This window comes from Aulostomus chinensis, chromosome 24, assembly GCF_037954235.1.
Source record: "Aulostomus chinensis isolate RoL2024-O1b breed Wild chromosome 24, RoL_Achi_v1.0, whole genome shotgun sequence".
In the NCBI taxonomy this organism is placed as follows: Eukaryota; Metazoa; Chordata; class Actinopteri; order Syngnathiformes; family Aulostomidae; genus Aulostomus; species Aulostomus chinensis.
The window spans coordinates 6849104-6869769 of record NC_141343.1 but is presented as its reverse complement, the minus strand read 5'-3'; the positions used below and the strand labels follow the sequence as shown (position 1 = coordinate 6869769).

The 20666-nt window shown below is 42.8% G+C and overlaps 1 protein-coding gene across 1 annotated transcript; it reads left to right on the top strand.

Moving 5' to 3' along the window:
• The first annotated feature begins 1567 nt into the window (after nt 1–1567).
• On the top strand, nt 1568–18993 carry dvl2 (dishevelled segment polarity protein 2). The gene is made up of 15 exons (XM_086197607.1): nt 1568–2110; nt 7511–7580; nt 10823–10977; nt 13154–13263; nt 13498–13627; nt 14530–14620; nt 14708–14777; nt 14867–15006; nt 15171–15247; nt 15353–15420; nt 15513–15647; nt 16265–16396; nt 17068–17244; nt 17409–17633; nt 18155–18993. Exons 1-15 carry the CDS (start codon nt 1950–1952, stop codon nt 18718–18720), a joined length of 2307 nt encoding a protein of 768 aa, XP_086053733.1. The 5' UTR covers nt 1568–1949; the 3' UTR covers nt 18721–18993.
• Nucleotides 18994–20666: the final 1673 nt, after the last annotated feature.

The following is a 20666-nucleotide window of genomic DNA, read 5'->3' as shown; positions in this document are numbered from 1 at the left end:
AAGCTGAATTGTCTTACCCTTGAAGCTGTTCGATAAGGAATTCAACAACGGTCACGAGTTCTCATTCAGAACAACGGCATCATATGCAGCTGAAATCCTCCAGGGGTCACTATAGGTCAGGTTTACCAGCCTAAAGAGCTTTAATGATTTTTTTTTTTCCCCCTTCAACTCCGCGCGCGTCTTTTTCAAACTCGTCAATTATTTAACGTGATTAACAAAGGTCGTGAGTCCAAGTGGTCCGCCTTTTATATAATTTTCCAGGGAAATACAGTTTGTACTTGGCCTGATTGCCCTGTCTGGATGGCCCCGCCGACCGCAAGTTTGCAGCAATCTGGTTAAACAAATATTCACAGCTACATGCACCTATAGCTGATGGGCCTGGGGTTGGGACATGTTTGACTCAGTGCCATTTTGATTGCATTTATTTTTCTGAAAGCTCAAATTTACAAGCATTTAAAGCTCACGGTGAAGTAGTTTAGCCGTACGTAGCGACATCAAAAACCACGGTTCGCTAAAACAGCTTAGCTAGTTCCTACGTGAATGAAGCCTTGGTTTAAAATTGTGAAACTTATTTTATTCCAAAAGAGAATCTGGAGAATTTTATTGAAATAATTTACATTTCCCCATTGAAGTGTGACATGTTAACCCATGTCATTGCCTGCTGTATTTAACTGCATCCTAATTACTATTTTAACCTAATTTTTTATTTTTATATTTTCATCGGAGAATTCAATGACATTCGCACATTTACCAATCATATTTAAATGCTAATCACAGCTCAAATACATTAATTCAATTAATGCCGCTCAATTAATTTCAAAATGCGTAGCTAATTCGATTAATTGTTAATCAGCGCGAATAAAGACTTTGAAGAAAGGGGATAAAAGAAGGATTCAACAACACAAAACTACGTGTTCATACAAAAATCAGGTAAAAAAAAGATTTCAAATTAGAAAACAATGAAGGGACAGAATATATATATATATATATATATATATATATATAACAGGGTGTTTTAAAATTTCTCTCATAAAATATATATATAAATATATATATATATTTATATATATAAATATATGAATATATATATGTATTTATATATATATTTTATGAGAGAAATTTTTAAACACCCGGTTTAAAAAGTTTGTAATATAACATGATCTCAATCCTTTTATTCCTTAACTTTTATCATTCTGAATTTACACATGTGAATCAGGTTTACAAGGTATAACCGTGTGATTACTGTTTAAAATATACATAATTTAAGTAGTTAATATTTTGATTACATGAAAGCCAAATATAACCTTCAAAAACAAAACTTAAATGCGTTTTTTCAATAGCTAATAACCACAGGAATAATCCAGAAATATTCAAAGTGTATTTAAATAAAGGGACAGGTTTGTGGGACGCTACCTGTCTGGAGCCTGCTAACACATCAGTGGTAATGCTGGGGGAGAATGCGTAAGGAAAAAGGGGGTGTACGTGGTTACGTCACACGCCGCGTTGGCTCGCAAAAAAGTAGTGAAAAGTTTCTAGACCCCCCCCCTCCCCTCCCCTCCCTCCCCCCCTCTCGCTCTGTCCCCTGTATGTTTTTGTTGGGGGAAAAGTTGTTGGTAGTTAGATTGGCGTGAATGTAGCGTAGCCGTCGCGTTTAGCCCCGCGGTTTCAGCGGGAATGTGACTTTTAAACTCCTAACTTCAACTCGTCCGGGGGGGAGAGACACTTCGGAGCAGCTCTACGTCCTCTGGCTCGGGACTGGGAAAAAAAAAAAAGAAACCTCAGTGGCCATCATCGTTTCACCTCTGCCGTCTCGTTAGCCACCTAGCTAGCCGCGCTGCTAACTAGCTAGCTAACTACCCAACAGAGTTAACTTCCTCCAGTGGCGTCCAGGTTTGGATAAGATAAAAACTGGGAAAAAAAAAATTTTTTTTAAAAAAGCAGCTGTGAAGATGGCGGAAACCAAAATAATTTATCACATAGACGAAGAGGAAACTCCGTATTTGGTGAAGATACCCATCTCTGCTGAAAATATAACTTTGCTGGATTTTAAACAAGTCCTGAACAAGCCGAACTACAAATTCTTCTTCAAGTCTATGGACCAAGACTTCGGGTGAGCTGCGCTACATTTCCTCTTGTCCTTCTTTCTTTCTCTCTTCCTTTCTTTCCTGTAGCGGAGATGAGTTGTGTGATTTGCATGCTAAATATTAAAAGTAGGGGAGCAGGAGAGCAAGAAAGATGTGGAAAGCTTGGAAAGCTCTTCTTTAAATGCGCCATTATTTACCGAGTGTGTGTGTGTGTATGTGCGGGGGGGGGGGGGGGTGTTCGTGTTAGCTTAAATTCATGCTTAATGTGTATAAAAGCAATTTGTTTGCATTAGTGCTATAAAATTGGACATTAGGGGTCGTTTGCGTGTCAAAGAAAAAGAAAAAAAAGTCACGCAATCTCGTCTTGTGACCTGTGTGTTTATCACAGGAAATAACTTGAAGGAAGGGGAGAAAACTCTGAGAATTCAAACGTGGTTTTGGCTAAAATAAATAAAATGAAATAAGATTTTAAAAAATGAGTGGACGAATACTCCTGTGTCGACTGGGACATTTCTCAGAAAACATCATCATTACAGTGGGGGGCATTCCCTGTCCCTGCTGCTTTTCTTTACCCTAATCCTCATCCCTGCCCTCCCTCCTTCAGTCCATCATCTTGAGAAATCCTTCTTTCTTTTTAGGACTGAAGCCAGGGGTTTTGTCCCCCCATGTCTTTAACACTTCTTTGGCCTGCCTGCGACTTCCTCTCCCCTCTTTCTCCCACCCCTGCTCCTCCAGGAAGAACTGTCTCCTCTCCTCTATAGATTCATCCTGTGTGTGTGTGTGTGTGTGTGCTGTTCATTTTCCTCTAGAGGAATGCATGTTTGTGGTTTATTCACCCAGCGAGACCCTTAAGGGCTCCCGTTAAATGCATTGTAGTCTTGAATAAGTCAAGGCTGGTTTATTTGCCCCCCCCCCCCCCCCTTTTGTTTGCCCCCACCCCCCCCGCCCCCCCCGGGTGGATGGCACCATCCGTGGCGCCTTTGCCAAGTCGGCTACAATATCAACCCAAGTACTGGATGAGATGGCCTTTTCAACCAGGACTCCTTGGATTCGGATCATTTGAATATTAATAGCAACAACATCAATAAATGCCTTGTAGAGGTTTCGGTAGAATAATCAGTTACTCAATCAACAAAAAACTACAACTAATTCATCCATGGTGCCATTTACCATGTATGAATGCAGTTTTTGTATTCGTTTGCAAGCATGTAAGCGACGTTACGAACGATCTTTCAATTCACTTTATAAGCTTATGTATTTAGCCTGAAGGGTTATTTCAATCTGCAGTCCCTGGCAAACCTGATGTCATACATTTAAAAGACGTAAAAGTGACATAAAAAGCACGCAGAAGAAGATTCAGCATGAATGTGGCGCTTAGGACACTTTTATTGAACATGTAAATCATAAATTGTTGCCTACCTGTCAAGATTCAAGATGCATTTGTAGTTTATAATGTTGTTTTTTTTTAACAACCTTTTGTGCCCTAGAACAATTTCATCCAAAATATGTCCTTCATCAGCTCAATTCTACTACGTCAGCTTACATAAAGTGTATGCCTGCCGATTTAACTAAAAAATGTACCATTTTAACCTTCTTAGAGGAAATATTTACGGCAAGAGCGCAACTGTTAGATGGAATTTGTTTAGCCGGATGCAGGGCAAGTTTCTGCATCGTCGATGAACGTTGGGAACTTGAGGAAACACGTTCATGCTTGGTAACTCAAAGGGATGATGGCATTCAGTCTCGAGGTGGTCAACGGAAATTATGTCATCCTTGTGTCTTTTTTTACTGCAGTAACAATTTAAATGTTAGTAAGAAAAAAAACAACAACATTTTGGCCTCAAGTTACAGCAACATCCAGTCTTGAGAGCCTTGCAAACACAAATATAAATCCAAAAAGTGATCCTTGCCATTGGCAAATGAGGAAAATTAAGAATTTGAGTTTCACAGATTGACATTTTATAAGTTCCAGAATACCAGAGGTCTTTTTTGTGTTGTCTTGATAATCGTCGCTATTATTGTGTTGAAGGATGCATCGTGAGGTTATGAACTCAAACAATTACTTCTCTATGGTGGTGTTGAGGGGGGGGGGGGGGGGGGCACACAAATGTATAAAATTTAAATTTATGTGTCTCGTGTTATGCTACAGCTTGTTTGTGGTCTCAAATTATGGACTGGCACCATTGTTCCTACAGCAGATCTGCCAGTAACGCCATTTTCCATATTCCTGGTCCGATATGGCATCAGTACTAAATATTTAAAGTACAAACACCAGTATTGACATGATCCTTTATCAAACTCTAGGTAGAAAGAGGTAGAAATATTGTAAAAGTACTTTTTTTTTTCTGTGACAGCGCAATTAATGGTCAAATAGGGCGAATACATCAATATATAAACTCTAATAATGGGGAGGGTTCGTAGTGACGCATCATGATATGAAACAGCCCCAATTCAAACCAAGTGCTTTTTAAGTGTTTGCTATCTGTAGTTTTTTTAAAGGCAAAAACTGTTGGCTCCAGAGACCACCCCCCATGCCAGACTCTTTCGTCAAAGTGGTCTTTCAAAGAGAAAAGTGAAACACCGCTACCGAGCATCGTGCGCTTTTCAAAACCTAACTCTTGAGTCAGCTGTCCAATCATAGCGTGGACATTTTTTTCTCCCCCATGTCCGACCCAGGAGAAGTGTGTGTAATAGTGTGTGTTTTCATTTGCCCTGGTACGAGGCCAGCTGTCGGCTAAAGCTGTGTGTGTTTGTGGCGGTGGTGGGGAGGGGGGATCTGTAGAGTAGAGCACACCAGGGCCGGTGCTGGGAACCTAGGCCTGGACTGGAAAGGGGTGGAGGTGGGGGTGTTTTTGGGGTGTCCACGGGGAGCAGAAATGGTTGGAAAGAATGGGGTGGTGGTGCGTTTATGTTATTGGATATTCTGCTTTGTACATGTGCTGCTAGGGGGACACCGGGGAGCTGTTTTAGAAAGATGAATAGTTGGAAAGGAGATGCTGTGGGTGTGAGGAATTTAATGGTAGCAAGGGAGTGGGGGAAAAAATAGAAGTCAGGGCGAAGTTGTAGAACAAGACGAAGCATATTCCGCGTGTGTTATTCAAGGTATTTTGTGTGAGAACGACTCAAGACTGTGGCCACTTGTTTGTTTGTAATGCAAAGGAATGAGGACAATTGTGGAGAAGAATGCAGCATCTGTTCATCTGCTTTCTGGATGCAGTAAATACGACGTAGGAAAGATTCATATGTTAAAAAAAACCAAGTTCAGTAGCCTCTCAAAAGTCTTCTGCGCAGCAGCACGCGCAACAACCTGGCCAAACACTCACCCACAAAACCAGCTCTCAGAGACTGCTTACGAAAGCCCAGTGAAGCCTGACCAAGTCGCGCGCACACATCCGAGGCGGCGCTGGCAAGGGAACTCTTTAAGGGTTGGATCTGTCAAGCGTCCTCGATGTAGCACTTGTGTTCTGCCCCTGTCCCAGTAAACTACTGTAATAATAACATTGTGGTCGGCTGCGGGGGGAAATTACACAGCTGAAGACGAGTGTTTGCCTCTCTGACAAACACGGAGAAGGGATGACGGATATGCCTCCCCCTGAAAGCGTTTTGACACTTGAGCTCTAGACGGTGCTTAAAAGGTTGCTGTTGTTTTGTGAGGTGGATTTTACATGAATAATTAATTCAGGCACGAAAACGGTGAGAGTTAGTTTACTGCTGCGACAAAAGAAATTCCACAGCTTCTCTCTCACTTTCCAGAGGAAGCGAATTAAGAATTTAAAATTGCTTTGAAATCAACAGTGCATATTCTGATTCATGGCTCTGTGGCTTTGGTGGTGTTCGACTCCAGTAGGACCAACAGTGCTTTTGATTTTTGTGTTGATGAAGCTTAGAGCGCCTGAAAGGTTGAATTTAGCTTCCTTGATGTTCTGATTCCAAATCATTCAGATAAAAAAGTTCCGGGTGTTGACATGGGATGTGATCTAATCCAATCTGGTGTTTAGTGTACGCCTTTAATCTGGCTGACGTTAGATGATGCAAGAAAATGTAAATTACAAGGGCTGTCCCGAATACCTTTTTTTTGGGGGGGGGGGTGTTAATTACCTACCAACAATAGTCAAATCTTCACCCAAATCAACCTTTTAATAGAATGGAGCTCGTGCTAACTGAGCAAACATTAGCTGTAACAACTTCTAGCAAGTGCGGCAGCTCGGCAGTGACCTGCAGTTTTCAGGTGATTAGCCAAACTCTCTGGCGCGGATGCGTGATACGGCAGCTTCGTTACGACTGTTCGGGGGTCATCTCCACAACAAATTTGGACGTTCTTCTCAGATGCTTGACGTTTTCCGACATCTTGTCTGTGTGGAGTTCTTGAGAGCCTGGCTGCTGAGACTTTCAGTTTCGGCACAGCTCACAAAACTACGAAGTTGTAGCGCCGTCCAAGAAGAGGTGGCAATAATTAATGCTTTGCATTGTGGGTAATAGACATATTTTTGCACCGCTATTAACTGCCTTATTTTGGATCGGCACTGTAAGTTACTGATGCTGTCTGAGAGGTGAACTTACTAGAAATGCTAACATTAGCTTCAAAAGCAGGACTCTCCAGTCACATGATTCGTCCACTTTCAGCAGCTTTGTTAGTGACAGTTGCTGGACAGTGAGAGCACAAAAAAAAAAAAAAAGATGTGTGCGAAATGCAAATTGGACTCAAGAACAATTTCTACTGTGTTTGTCAGACAGGAAGATCCCACTCAAATGGTATGGTAAATATGATCCATTTTCAAAATAAAACACCTCAGGCAAACCCCTCATTGCTAACAGAGACAGAAAAGGAGAGTGTGACTGTACGCTAGGGTTAGAGGATTTTAATTCCCTTTCTAGGGTCAGCATGAATCCAACGACTGTTCCAACTCTGAGAATAAACCCTAAATATACAGATAAAACCAGAGGGCAAAATTAGACAATAGAAATGGGACGATAGGTATACCCAACTAAATATTACCATTATGTTATGACATTATTTACCATAAGATTTGCCTCTTATGTTGGTGAATACACAAAGACATGACACTCATATGCAGGAAATTGCCATAATTTGCAGCTTCCAGGCTTAAGGGCACTATATAAATTGAAATGAACGAATGAATGAATTTTTACCAAAATACCACAGCTGAAAGACTGTTCACTGTTATCACCTCTGTAATTGATCCTAAATTTGACAGTGTTGGGTCGCAGGAATGAAGTAGTCCAGGACTTGTACCTCTGCTGCTCATTCAACTTGATGTAAATGCACATATACACCCCCCCCCCAACTGCCTCTTCATTTTATTTCTCTTTGGCTAAAAGCTTTATTGTTGCTCTTTACCTTCACAGTTACATAGACACAACGATCTATCCCTCCTCCAGGCTCTCACTGTGTTTCTGTGTTTCAGGGTGGTGAAGGAAGAGATTTCCGACGACAGTGCCAAGTTGCCGTGTTTCAATGGCCGAGTGGTGTCATGGGTAAGAAGTAACAAGCTGGCTGCTTATTTCTAAATGAAAGTTGGAGTGTGTGATATTCAGATTTCACCAGAAACTCTCCATAAATGACTTGGCTTTGAATAATTTACCACTAACGCTAATCAGTGTCAGGATTTCATCTCCACAGTTTTCCATAAAGCGCCTTTCCGTGCAAAACCCCTGAGACTATTATCTTGTCTAACGAGCGGCAATATAAGTGCCTTTAAAAGTAATTTAATTTCAGATTTCATTCATTACACTTGCTGATCATTGCAACCTACTTGGACCTCTCGGATCTTGTTCACATTGATTGTGGCGATGAAATATCCTGGAAATAATCTCCAGGAAAGAGTGGTGAGCCAGATTAAAGGTCCAGCCTGGAGGAAAAAACTCCAAATATTTGAGTAAATTCGGCTTGGAATTTTAGCCACAATCTGATTGCCAATAGCACGGAGCATTTTAGCATCTGGTACATCTATGGCCCTAGTCCTCATTTGAATTTCCTGTTTCTTAAAAAAAAATTCATTAACATGAAGTCGATACCAGGTTTATTCCCCGATCTATGTTTGTGTAATGACATATTTTTATAATCTAAAGGGAAACTCAAAGCCTTTGAGTCAAGTTGGCTCCAGTATGTTCTTGTGTTTCGCGGGCAGATGCATCCAGACCCCCAGATATGATCGCTTCTTCACAGATTCAGACACGCTAACTTTTCACCTTTTGGATAAAATCACTGTTTTGAATCCAAAATATGTCACTTCTCTGACTCTGATGTTAGTAGACGATTTTATCTGTGGGTGAATATTCTCAGTCATCCAGGTCACAGTCACTCAGAAGTACCGTGTCGGACTTGGACACTGGAGCCTGTTTCGGATTTCTTGATGAGGTTTCTCCGATGAGCTGATCGATTGATTGATCCACATGCAGTCATCAAAATGACTTTGAAGTTGTTGGTTTTTTTCTGTTAAAAAAAACCAAATAGAGGCTGGATGATTTGGTAGCATCAAGTTGAATTTTGGCCTGCCGTCAAGAGAACTGCGTAAAAGACACCTTTTGAAGTTTGCGAAAAGCCCATAAATCATATGTTTACCACATTTATTTTCCTCAAAATAAACAACAGATGTTGAGCAAAGATGAAGAGACTAATATAATGAGAAAAATATACCAGCCATCATTTAAAAAAAAGAAACCACCCAAATCTGCCGATACCGATGACTCGCCGACGTTATTGTGCATCCCTTGATGGGATTTTAACGAGTGAAAGCAACTTGTTTGATGCAAGCAAACCATAACAGAGTACATTAAAGGTGCAATTGTCAACATCTACACATCCAGGTCTCACTCTCGCTGCGCTAATGAATTCTGCTAGTTAGCAGGTTGACACATCTAACGACATATGGTCAGGTCGTTAGAATAACGGTAATAAGTCAGATAATTCGTGTGGTCTCATGGTGATGTATTTTGTGATGTTGCCACACACTTAACAATAACAACATGAACCTATCAGAGGCTGAGGTTGCTAACTTAGGTAATTGTTATCGTTCATTAGCAAACGTTAGCTTCCCTGTCCGGCACAAATATCGACCCTCGTCTTGCTCCTTTTTCGCTCCGACAGCACTTTAGACAGATAATGAAATGAACTCTAACATTTCTCAGACACTTTCTCCAATTAATGCAACGGCCGGCAGCTCCTGCGGTCAGTGGCAACACATAGAAAACACGCGGTATCAACGTGTTCATGCTATTGGCTCAGAGATACCGAACCGCTTGTCAGCCAACTTGCTGGAATGTAAATATTAAGATATTGGACCCAGTTTTTGTCGGCTGAATTTAGACTTTCCCTCCTAAAAGTTCTGTGGATGTACCATTTTTAAAAATTATTGTTTTCTTCAAGTCTTTATCTCTTGCACCGTTTAAAGAAAGGATTATTTTAGCGTGTGCTTTTCCGTTAAAATCTGCTGGGTTGGGCCTGACACCGACCCCTCAGATCACTTCGGGACACCTCCTAATACTTCCACTCCTCCTGAAGGCCTGATTGTACTCCAGGCTGCAGATTACATTTGAATAGACACAAAAAACATTGAGGCTTGGCCCAGATTAGCAGGTTTGAGGCTGAAGCATCTGTTAAGTGCATAAGAATGAGGAAAGGCATTAAAGTTTTTTTTGTTGGGGGGGGGGGGGTTGGGGGAACAAAGCGATACTAGAGGGACTGATATGTGATCCGCACGCCAAGACGGGCGGAGGGATCCCAGAAGACGAGTACTTCATAGTCACACAGCCATTAGTGGGGAGGGAAGAGAAGGGAGTGACTTGGAAAAGAAGTCGAACCGCAGTCTGCAGGGGCAGATATTCGGCCAACTTATTTTTGATAGAGAATCCAAAGCTCGTGTATCTGAATGAATGCTCTCCGTTTGTTCTTCGGTACCAGCTAAAGAGTGTCCTTCACCGCTCACACGAGCCGACTCTGCTGGGAAGTGATGAAATCAGCATCAGCACACCCATAAAGTGGATATTTAAACCATCGCAGCTCTGCCATATGTGCACCAAAGGCATCATCTCCAAGACCAATTTTTTCCACCCCAAGGATGACATTCTCCATATTTTCCATTGTTTTACAAATGATTTGTGGGAATTTGGTTACTCCATCTGCTGCCCTTATTTGGGTTTGTTTCCTTCTGCTCACTGTGCAGGTGGATAGCAACAGATGTCAGTTCAATCCCACGTAGGGTTTTCTTCTTCTATTGCTTTGTGCAGGGAATTAATACCATAGAAAACTAAGACAAATTATGAATGAATGGCCTGCGTTTGACACTTAATGGACAGAACAACAACTTGAGAAAATAGAGCAGATCATCTAGTTCTGAGATTGTTGCAGCCCTTGATGTTGAAATGCAGGAATTTCGAATATTTCCTCCATTTAACTACTTATTTTTGTCAAACAGCGGGCACCCTGGTTGTTTTTATGGAGTAGGTAAATGAAGTAAGTAAGTGTGTGTGTGTGTGTGTGTGTGTGTGTGTGTGGACACTTTTGTCCTATAATGAAGAGGGACAGGTTAAGTGTAGGATAGCGTTTCAGTAAACCCCTGAGACATCCATTTGAATAGAGCACAGTGTTTGTGTGTCAAAGTCGTTGACATCGTACCTGTTTGTCCTCCCTCCACCCCCCTTTTCTCACCCCCTCCTCCTCTCTCTGCCCGGTTTTATAACCCTTCTTCCTCTGCTCCTCCATCCTCTCTGTCTATCAGCTGGTATCTTCAGACACTCCGGCAGCAGATCCTCCTGTGGCTGTGGTTCCACCTGTGGAAACATCCACCCAGCCTTCGCCCCCTCCTCCTCCCCTCCCACCCCCACCTGCGGAGAGGACAGGAGGCATCGGGGACTCCAGACCTCCCTCCTTCCAGTAAGCGAAGTTGAACATTACCACCCAGAAAAAAAAAGGGAGCACAAGAAAATGTGCTCGTAGTGGGAACCATAACACCGTTACTGTATCTTTTCCTGAATATCTCCTACACTCCCAGCGTCAAGTTACCATAAGAATAGCAAGAGTACTACAGCCCATTTGAACCTGATCTCAATCGGGGCCGCCCTTGTTGTTAACATGACCAGCTCTGGGAAAAACTCCCTGGACCTCCAGTACTGTTACACACCTCGAGAACATTTTTGTTATTCTTGTATATTTTCTTTGATTTTGCAGCTTCACCATTGAATATTTTGCATTTAGGAAGATAAACGGCGTCACTCACAGCATTTTAGCCTCTGGAAGCTAATAGTTGTAGTTTCCCACCTTGCTCAGTTACTTTTAGGGTTGCAGGGAAAATTTCCATGGAAATTTTAGAGTAATATATACATGGGCTGTATTTACCTTGCCTCATACAGACATAAACATTTTGTATTCTCATAAGTAGGTTTGCATGCAAAAAAACAAAAAGGATATATTGGACTCGATTGATGTAGTCCTTGAGGTCAAATACAGTGGCATGGCCTCAGAAGCTCTGTCGCAGTGGGTGAGATGCTAATGACCTGTGCATGCAATGGAAGAATACACTGTGCGTCAGAGGGTGTGGCCTAAAAAGCCCTGCAGTAGCATGCAAGATGCTAATAATCCCAGCATGTAATGGAGGGAATGCAAAACTCATGGGTTAAAACAGTTTAGTTCCGTTAATTCCCAGTTTCCCATCAGTTTCCATGGAATGTTTTCATCTTTTTTGGTAGGTAAAAGTTCCCATGGACATTTTCCGGAAATCAGCTTCTTTTCCAGATAGAACAGGCAGCTGCTTTGTATGCTGTCTGCCCACCACTAAACAACAAACCGATGTTAGCGGCTAGCTGGTAAACACAGTGTAGCGCTTAGCAGCTCAGGAGCCAGATTTCCATCAACAGTTGTTGTGGAGAAAAATAAAGCAAACGGATCAGTGAACATTTTTCATCAATTTTATACGCTAGTGTTTTGTTTAGTCCCGCTGCCGCTGAGCTGCTGGAAAAATCTATGCTGATTCAACTTCAATTAAAAAAACAAAAAAAAAACAAGGAGCAAAACAAGAGAGCGAGCGTTTTTCCATTTGCTGCAGTGTAACTGAGTTTGTCGCAGGATTAAGTAGCTGACTCCAGACTATCAGAGTAAGAAAACAGATTTTCAGAATGAATTAAGGATTCGCTGAAGTTACTCCTTTACTCTCCGTCCATATTATTATCCGACTAAAACGTGAGGAAACCAGCGCAGAAATCTGAGTGAGTCCTGCGGTGTCCAAAACAAGCGAACTATGTATTAGTTTAATAGTTTTTGTTGCTTTAGTCTTTCTTAATTTCATAGGAAGTATTTTTGCTGGAGCTTTTCAAGTTTGGTTTAGGGGTCAAACAGAGTTCACAGACGACAGCGCAGCCTCCCGTCATTCTTTCTATCTGGACCGTGTCCTGTCTCCTGTGGCCACACCAGCGCGGGCCAGTGGTGTTTTCACTTCTATTATCAAATTAAACAATTTCTATTAACTCCACTAAATGTGCGGTTTGTAGCTGATGGAGGCGTAACCACGGTAGTTATTTCTTTCCATGCTTAAACTGGAGCTGGACCAACTCCTGCCAGTGCTGGAAAATCCCAGTCTCTTCTCCCGTCTAATGAGAAAGACGTCTCCATAGACTTCTCTTTGTCTAGACGTAAAGTAAAAGCAGGATTGCAGCCAAAACAACGGATTTGCTGAAGTGGATTAAACGTTTTGTGTGTTGTTTCCTTCTTGCCGATGCATGAAAAGGCTCCATCTTCACCTTTTCTTTCTTTCTTTCTTTCTTTTTTTTTTTTCTTGGAGATGTGCTTCTACTTGAAAGGTTGAAAAGTCTGAATGGGATCTTGTCCATGAAGATTTACGGACGACCACAAAAGACAATTTCTTTCATCTCGCGTCAAAAACCTGACCTGAAGTGACAAGCGTGACTAAATCATATTGTCTTGCACAATAAATTCAACTCCGATGGCGAATTAAAGTACTCTATACCCTCATATAAAGAAAAGCCACTGTTAAACCTTCGGGAAAATTGTTGCATTAAAGGTTCTTATTCCGGCTTTAATCCCACTTCTCTTCCAGTCCCAACGCTACTGGCAGCGTGGAGACATTGGACGACCAGACTGAAACAGAGTCTGTAGTTTCCTTCAGGAGGGAGAGGCCACGGCACAGAGACAACATGGAGCAACACGGTGAGAAACGGGTGGGATTTACTGTCATGCTGCTCTGCTACTACGGCAGTGGCGCGCTGTCATAATTTGGCATCCCTCCACCACCTAAACAATGACTAGATGATATTATCAAGGACCAAGGAGAGGCCAAGAATGTTTATGATCTATAGAGAAGTGTTTGTTGGGAAAGGCAAGAGTCTGACCAGAGCAAACATGAACACCGTCCCCTGTGGTTTCTCCCTCTCTGGTTTTTAGGGCCTCGGCTGAACGGCCAGAGTAGGCTGGAGCGCCACCTGGCAGGTTATGAAAGCTCCAGCACAGTGATGAGCAGCGAGTTGGAAACCACCAGCTTCTGTGATTCGGAGGATGACGATACCATGAGCAGGTGAGACATTGATAAGATACTTGGTGACTTCCTGTATTATATACTTAATTTCTCTCTGACTTTCTAGCGTGGTTCCATATTTACTTTCTGACTTATTGACGTGTACTTACTGATTTACTTACTTGGGGCTTATGTGCATACTGACTTACAAACTTGCATCCTGACAGACTTGTTTACCGACTGACTTATATATTCCATGGACTTACATATTTAATGACTTACATACTTACTGACTTATTTATTTACTTATATACTTATTGACTTACTGGTTTATATACTTAGATAATTACAGAATGACAAAATCCCTGTTATATACTTACTGAATTATATACTTATTGACCTGTATGCTGACTTACTCATATACTTACACACTTACATACCTAATGACTTATGTACTTACTGACAAATATGTACTAACTTACAGACTTACAAACTTGCTTTTTACTTAATCAAATACTTACATACTTACTGACTTAAATACTTAATGATTTTTTTTACTTACGAACTTACTTACCAACGTACGCTTTACTAAATGATGTACTTTTATACTTACTGACTTCCATATTTACTGAATCATATACTAAATAACTGATGGTTTTACATACTTACTGACTCAACATACATACGGTTTTACTGACTATTCAGGGGAGAAAACATCTCATCGCCCTGTGTGAGAATGCTGCCTGAGTATTTGAATCTGAATGGCATTTAGTTTAATTAGTAGTTGTAGTAATTAGTTCCCCTAATTAGTTGCGTCTCCACTACAAACTGCCAGTTCTGACCTAATATATGTGGAACAAAACTTGACAAAGTCACGAGGTGGAGCTGAGCCTATTAAAAGTTTACCACAGCCTGTTCTCCTCTTGACCTCTGCTCACCTTTTTTGACCCTTGACCTCGTAGGTTCAGCAGTGCAACAGAGCAGAGTACAGCCTCAAGGCTCCTGAAACGACACCGCAGACGCAGGAAACAGCGCCCACCACGTCTGGAGAGGGTTTGTACTCACCCCTGCACTCAATAACTAGTATCCGTGCCTCTGAAATGCATTTCCATCAGTGTAATTGTTGATTTTCAACTCCAGGCGTCCTCCTTCAGCAGTGTGACAGACTCCACTATGTCCCTGAACATCATCACCGTCACTCTTAACATGGGTTTGTACTCCCTGGATGTATTCTTGTGCATATTGAACTTATAAATCTTCACACATCTTTACACGACTCGCCATCCCTCCACGATACAGAGAAATATAACTTCCTGGGCATCAGCATTGTGGGCCAGAGCAACGAAAGGGGGGACGGAGGCATCTACATAGGCTCCATCATGAAGGGAGGAGCCGTGGCTGCGGACGGACGCATTGAACCTGGTGACATGCTGTTGCAGGTGAGGAGAGATGAATCCTGACCAAAGTACTGTTTAGATGAATGTTTTTGCTCCCTCTGGTGTCGTCTTCTTCGGGACATTTTTGAGACACTGCTAACATCTGCCAGTTCCACCTGAATGCAGCTCAAACGACCTCTTGATTCTTGCTGTGTTTTCTCCACAAGGTGAACGACATCAACTTTGAGAACATGAGCAACGACGATGCTGTGCGGGTACTGAGGGAGATTGTTCACAAGCCAGGGTGAGTCGTTGCAGCTTAGATCACCGTTTCTGTCGTTTTTTGTTTTTTTTCCCCCCCTAAACAGATGTTTGTGATCAGCAATAATGTTTCTCTGGTGTTTGCCAGGCCCATCATCCTCACAGTGGCCAAGTGCTGGGACCCTTCTCCTCAGGGCTACTTCACTCTGCCACGCAGTGAGTTTTTATAGACAAAAAAAACACTTCTCTCTTTGGACTCAATTGCCCATTCATAGCTGGAACTATAGCTGCCTTCTCTTTGTGTGTAGATGAACCCATCCGACCCATCGACCCAGCAGCGTGGGTCAGCCACTCGGTGGCCATGACTGGGGCCTACCCTCCATTCCCAGGCAGCTCCTCCCTCAGCACCATCACCTCCTCCTCTTCTGTCACAGAGACTGAACGTGAGCATCCTTTTCTAATGTGTCCTTTATTATCTTACTCGGAAAGTGCGTTTCCATCATTGCGTGTTAGAATATCACATTAGAAATGGTTGACGGACAGTTTTTGACGCTTGCTCAAGGTGGCTTTTGCCTTTGTTTTATGTGTAAGGAGTCAACATTTAAAAGAGGAAACTCCTTTTTCAAAAAAGCGCTGACAGCTGTTCCTTCTTCTATTGTCTCCTCGGATATTTCAAAAAAATTACTTCGTCACCGGACAGTGGACTTGAGAATATTTACAACTTGTCCAACTAATTCCTCAAGACCTCCATCCATTTTTTGCTGATAGCACTTCTTCAGCTGTTTGTTACAGACTCGCTTAAGTTTCCTAGATCACCATCTACTAACGGCATGATGTGGCCTTTTTTACTTTCTCTAAACCAGATGATGGAAACGTACTTAATTTTCCCCTTTTTTGTGACCTAAAATTTGCTTGACAATTAAATGAAAACACAGTTACTGTCCCTGTCCAGCTCTCTCTCTGTAGGACATTGGTGTATACTGTTTTTCTGCCTTTGAATCTCGCTCTCGTCATTCTTTCCTGTCAGCTCTCCTTAAAGTCCCCTTCGCTCTCTCTCCAGGTTTCGATGAGTTCAACTTGTCTCTACACTCCGACATGGCATCTGTTGCCAAGGCCATGGCCTCGCCGGAGTCGGGCCTTGAAGTCAGGGATCGCATGTGGCTCAAAATCACCATCCCTAACGCTTTCCTCGGTAAGACACAAGGCAAAAAGTACACAGTAGTTCCATAAACCTCTCTGTGTCACATGACTATACAGTACAGGCATTATGTTCCCAGAATTAAAGCCGTGTGATTTGTGAGAGGGCGGGGGGGGGGGGGGTACAAATGTGAGCGGCTTTCTTTTTTGAAAACATGTGTTAAATTAGAATCACCTGCAACTGAATCACAAGGAGCGATTACATAAAAGACATGTTGGTCCATTTTGTGCTTTATAGAATTACTTCTAGGTTGCATTAAATCTCAGATTTTTATGCGCAGTTCATTCTTAATTGGTAAAAATTCCAGCAAGCAAGTTGTAGTTGCACTTCTAGATGCTTTGAAGTTGCAACTCTGTTTTCTAATCCCCGAATGCCTAAAACTGGAGAAAAAGTGTGAGCGCGCAGCTACGGGACACACATAATTGCACCTTTTCCTCGCAGTAAATTCCTTTTTAGGGAAGATAATGGGCTTTTTAACAGAGAGGAAATGTTGGGTCAACTTAATGGTCATTTTTGAGGCTGGTTTCAGTGCCCTATTGGGAAAGCCGCTGCATTCTTTGTCAGGCTTTACTACCTTTGTTGACTTGTATGAGTATTTTTCCGTTTATCTTGTAAGCTGGGCAGCATTTTTAGATGAATTCATCTTCCCCTCTGCACCCGTCTAGGCTCTGATGTTGTGGAATGGCTCTTCCACCACATCGAGGGATTCCAGGACCGCCGTGAAGCCAGGAAGTACGCCAGCAACCTGCTGAAGGCCGGCTTCATTCGTCACACGGTCAACAAGATCACCTTCTCAGAACAGTGCTACTATGTCTTTGGGGATTTAAGTGACTGTGAGAACTGTGAGTAACTCGCATCAACTTTCAGACCCACTTGGATCAGTCTGCGTGAATATTATGCTGAAGAACTATGCAACTTTTTGCATTGTTGGGATTTGCCAGACATGTTACTGAGGATGTGATTCTTGTTATTTTCTTCATCATCTCCCCTTGTATCACCCACGTAGACATGGCCAACCTGTCCCTGAATGACAATGACGGTTCGAGCGGGGCCTCGGATCAGGACACCTTGGCCCCACTGCCTCTCCCTGGAGCCTCTCCGTGGCCCATGATGCACACTTTCCCCTACCAGCCTTACCCCGCCCATCCCTACTCCAGCCAGCCCCCTCCATATCACGAGCTCACCAGCTACAGCTACGCCCCCGGAAGCACCGGCAGTCAGCACAGTGAAGGTGAGCTCAGAGTCGGTCTGAAATACCAAAGAAGCACCTGCCATTGTAGTACGCATATCCCTTCTCAGACAGGGATACACCTTAGAACAGCCAAAGCCGTACTGCAGCTTAACCCTCTATGAGTGTGAGCCACGGTGTTTGTAGCGTGGTGTGTGGGAGTGGCAGATGCAGTGTGTTTCCTTCTGTGTTTTAATGACTTGATATCCTGTACTGGCCTGAGGCCCTGTGGTAGGGGACCCATCATAGTATTAGGTATCAGCAGCTTTAATTAGTAGAACTCTTGGCAGTGCATTCAGATGTGCATTGGCCTCAGCCTTGGTGATGACATAAGAAAGCTTTTATTTTCCCTGAGGGGCAACTTAGTCTAGGATGACCCTTGACCTCTGTGTCGCGCTGTCCTGGTAGGCCTGACCAAGGTCCCTCGAGTCAGTGTACTACAGTATTCTGTTCTATTGATTCTGACAGAACAGTCGTGACCCAGTGAAACTCAGAACTAACACTCTCTGGCGTTCTGCTTACAGGGAGCCGAAGCAGCGGATCAACGAGGAGCGAGGGCGAACGACGCCGCAGCAGTAAAGGCCCCGGCAGCACCGTGGGTGGAGGGGAGAAATCCCCATCTGGAGGCGGTGGAGGAGAAGGTGGCGGGGGCGACTCGCGCTCTGGCAGCGGCAGCGAATCCGAATACTCCACTCGCAGCAGCTTAAGGCGCGGCCACGGTTCGGCCGCCCCCAGCGAGCACAGCCACGCCTCCTCCCAGCGCTCGCATCATCACCGCATGCCCCAACCACCCCACATGTCCCCCTACCCTCCGGGCATCCTGCCCTACAACCCCATGATGGTGATGATGGTACCTCAGCACCCACACCCGGCCATGGCCACCGCTCACGCTCTTCCTCACGCACAGCAGCTGGCCACAGCCCCCATGCACCCAGCGCTACCCCCACCACCTTCCTCCACCCCTGGGGGACCTCCTGGCGCACCACCCACCCGTGACCTAGGCTCCGTGCCCCCAGAGCTGACTGCATCCCGCCAGTCCTTTCACCTGGCCATGGGCAACCCCAGCGAGTTCTTTGTGGATGTCATGTAGTTGTCTGGGTGGCTAGTGACCGTTCATGTGAAGTTAGTTCCCACTTGTTTTGGCGAGGATCTGGGTGGTAGCTTTTATGCTCACAAGGGCCTGTTAGGTTGAGGGCACTTGTTAACAAATTTGGTGAGAACAGGGTTTAACATTGACAAAGTAGATAAAACAGTGATTGTGGGATTGGAGTGTAAAGTTTTCAAAGTCACTACAGAATCCAGTTTCAGCTTCTGTATCTGATGCATAATATGACCGGTCGTATTGTGTGTTAACTCACTTGTTGGCTGGTGAGCGAGAGATTCCAACTACAACTTAAGAAAAAAAAAACAACTCCTCGCCATTTAGAGCAGGTCGGCTCTCTGGTTTTTGTCGTCCCCAAAGACAGTCGACTCTTTTGGGGGGGGGGGGGGGGGGGAATTCCCATATTGAGAGCTTTCTACCCAGGAAGCGCACAGATCGCAGTTAAACACCAGCAGGTTTGCAGGTACACCAGGTACTTGAAAAAAGATCCCATCAGGATCGTCACGCCAGATTCGTCGGCAGCACAGGGGTATATTGAGTGCCTTACTTTATAATTTTTTTTTTTTTTTTGGTCGTCTTGTGCGTTTTTCTAGTCACACTCCAGGTACATAGAATAACTCATCTTTTTGAAAGCGCAGCATTGTTTGACAATGAACTTGTGTATGTATATTCCTACTACTCCTATGTAAATGCAAAAACACACAACAGCAATGTGAAACAAATAACGTAGGTCCAAAAAAAACAACCTGTCAGGTCAACTTGTGTTTAGCGGTCACTGTCTAGGCCCAGTTGTGGAATAAGTCATTGTGAGGAGTACCATGGTACTAGATACTGACAGCGGTACTTTCTGATTGCATTCATTGTATATCTTAAGTAACTGTGATCCAAATCTCCCGGCTCCCCCATGCTTATTTTTATGTTACTGACTCAAATTATTCACCCATTTCATGTTTTTTTTTTTGTATGAGTGACTATATAAATCATGTATAACCAAACTACTAAAGGTGCTAAATGGAAAATTCATCATTTCAAAGAGTGACATTGACCGTGTCGCATTGTCTTGAGTTCTTATTGCCACCTTTTGTTTGTGTACTTGAGAATAAATTTGATACTCACCTACCCTTCCTCCTTTCATAGTGTAAATTCAGGTTGTGAACATGGAAAGTTTTCCTTCGTGTGCTCGCAGAGCCCTCCAGTGGCTCTAGGGAGAACTTAGATAGTTTTGAGGCCGTGAGATACAACTTGTGTCCCTCAGTGCAATAATTTGTCGTCGCAACACGACTTCCGAAAATTCGTTGTCTTTGTAACATGTTCAGAAATTTAAACTAGAAGGAGCAAATTGTATTTTGTAGGTATGAATTTAAAATGTGTAAATAAATTCAATTTTGTGGGTTCAAAATAAAAACAAAAGAGGGGACGAATTACATTTTGTGACCTCTGAATAAATAAGATTAAAGGAACAAGTTATATTCTTGGTGCCTTATAAGGGGAACAACAAATACTCATTAATAGACTCGAAGAGGCGTTTAAATTATGTCTTACTTTTATTCTAGTAGATCTGGTATTCGGCCTCCCAAGGTCACATGACATGGAAGCTATGAAGCAAAAATGCTGACTTTTGCATTTCATTATCAATATAAGAACAATTTACGAGGCAATAAAGTGCTATAAAGTATATCTTATATTTTGAGTTTAATCCTAATATCTGCTGAGTCCCCAGGTCGCATGACATAATTTTTTTCATTAAAATATTTGAATAAAATTTGGGAGGCAATATAGTGCAATTAAAACGCAATTTTACTGTATCTTATACTTTACAATATCTGGTGTTGATCATAAGCCGCTGGCCAGTATTATATATATTGCTATGTAGTCATAAGTATTGAAAATAGAGAAGGGATGCAATTAAAATAACAAAAAAAAGTGGTTTGTCT

Coding starts and splice junctions, on each gene's coding strand:
- dvl2 (XM_086197607.1), top strand. CDS start 1,950: ATGGCGGAAACCAAAATAATTTATCACATAGACGAAGAGGAAACTCCG. Junction 10,978..13,153: donor TCCAGACCTCCCTCCTTCCA/GTAAGCGAAGTT, acceptor CTTCTCTTCCAG/TCCCAACGCTACTGGCAGCG. Junction 16,397..17,067: donor CATCCCTAACGCTTTCCTCG/GTAAGACACAAG, acceptor GCACCCGTCTAG/GCTCTGATGTTGTGGAATGG.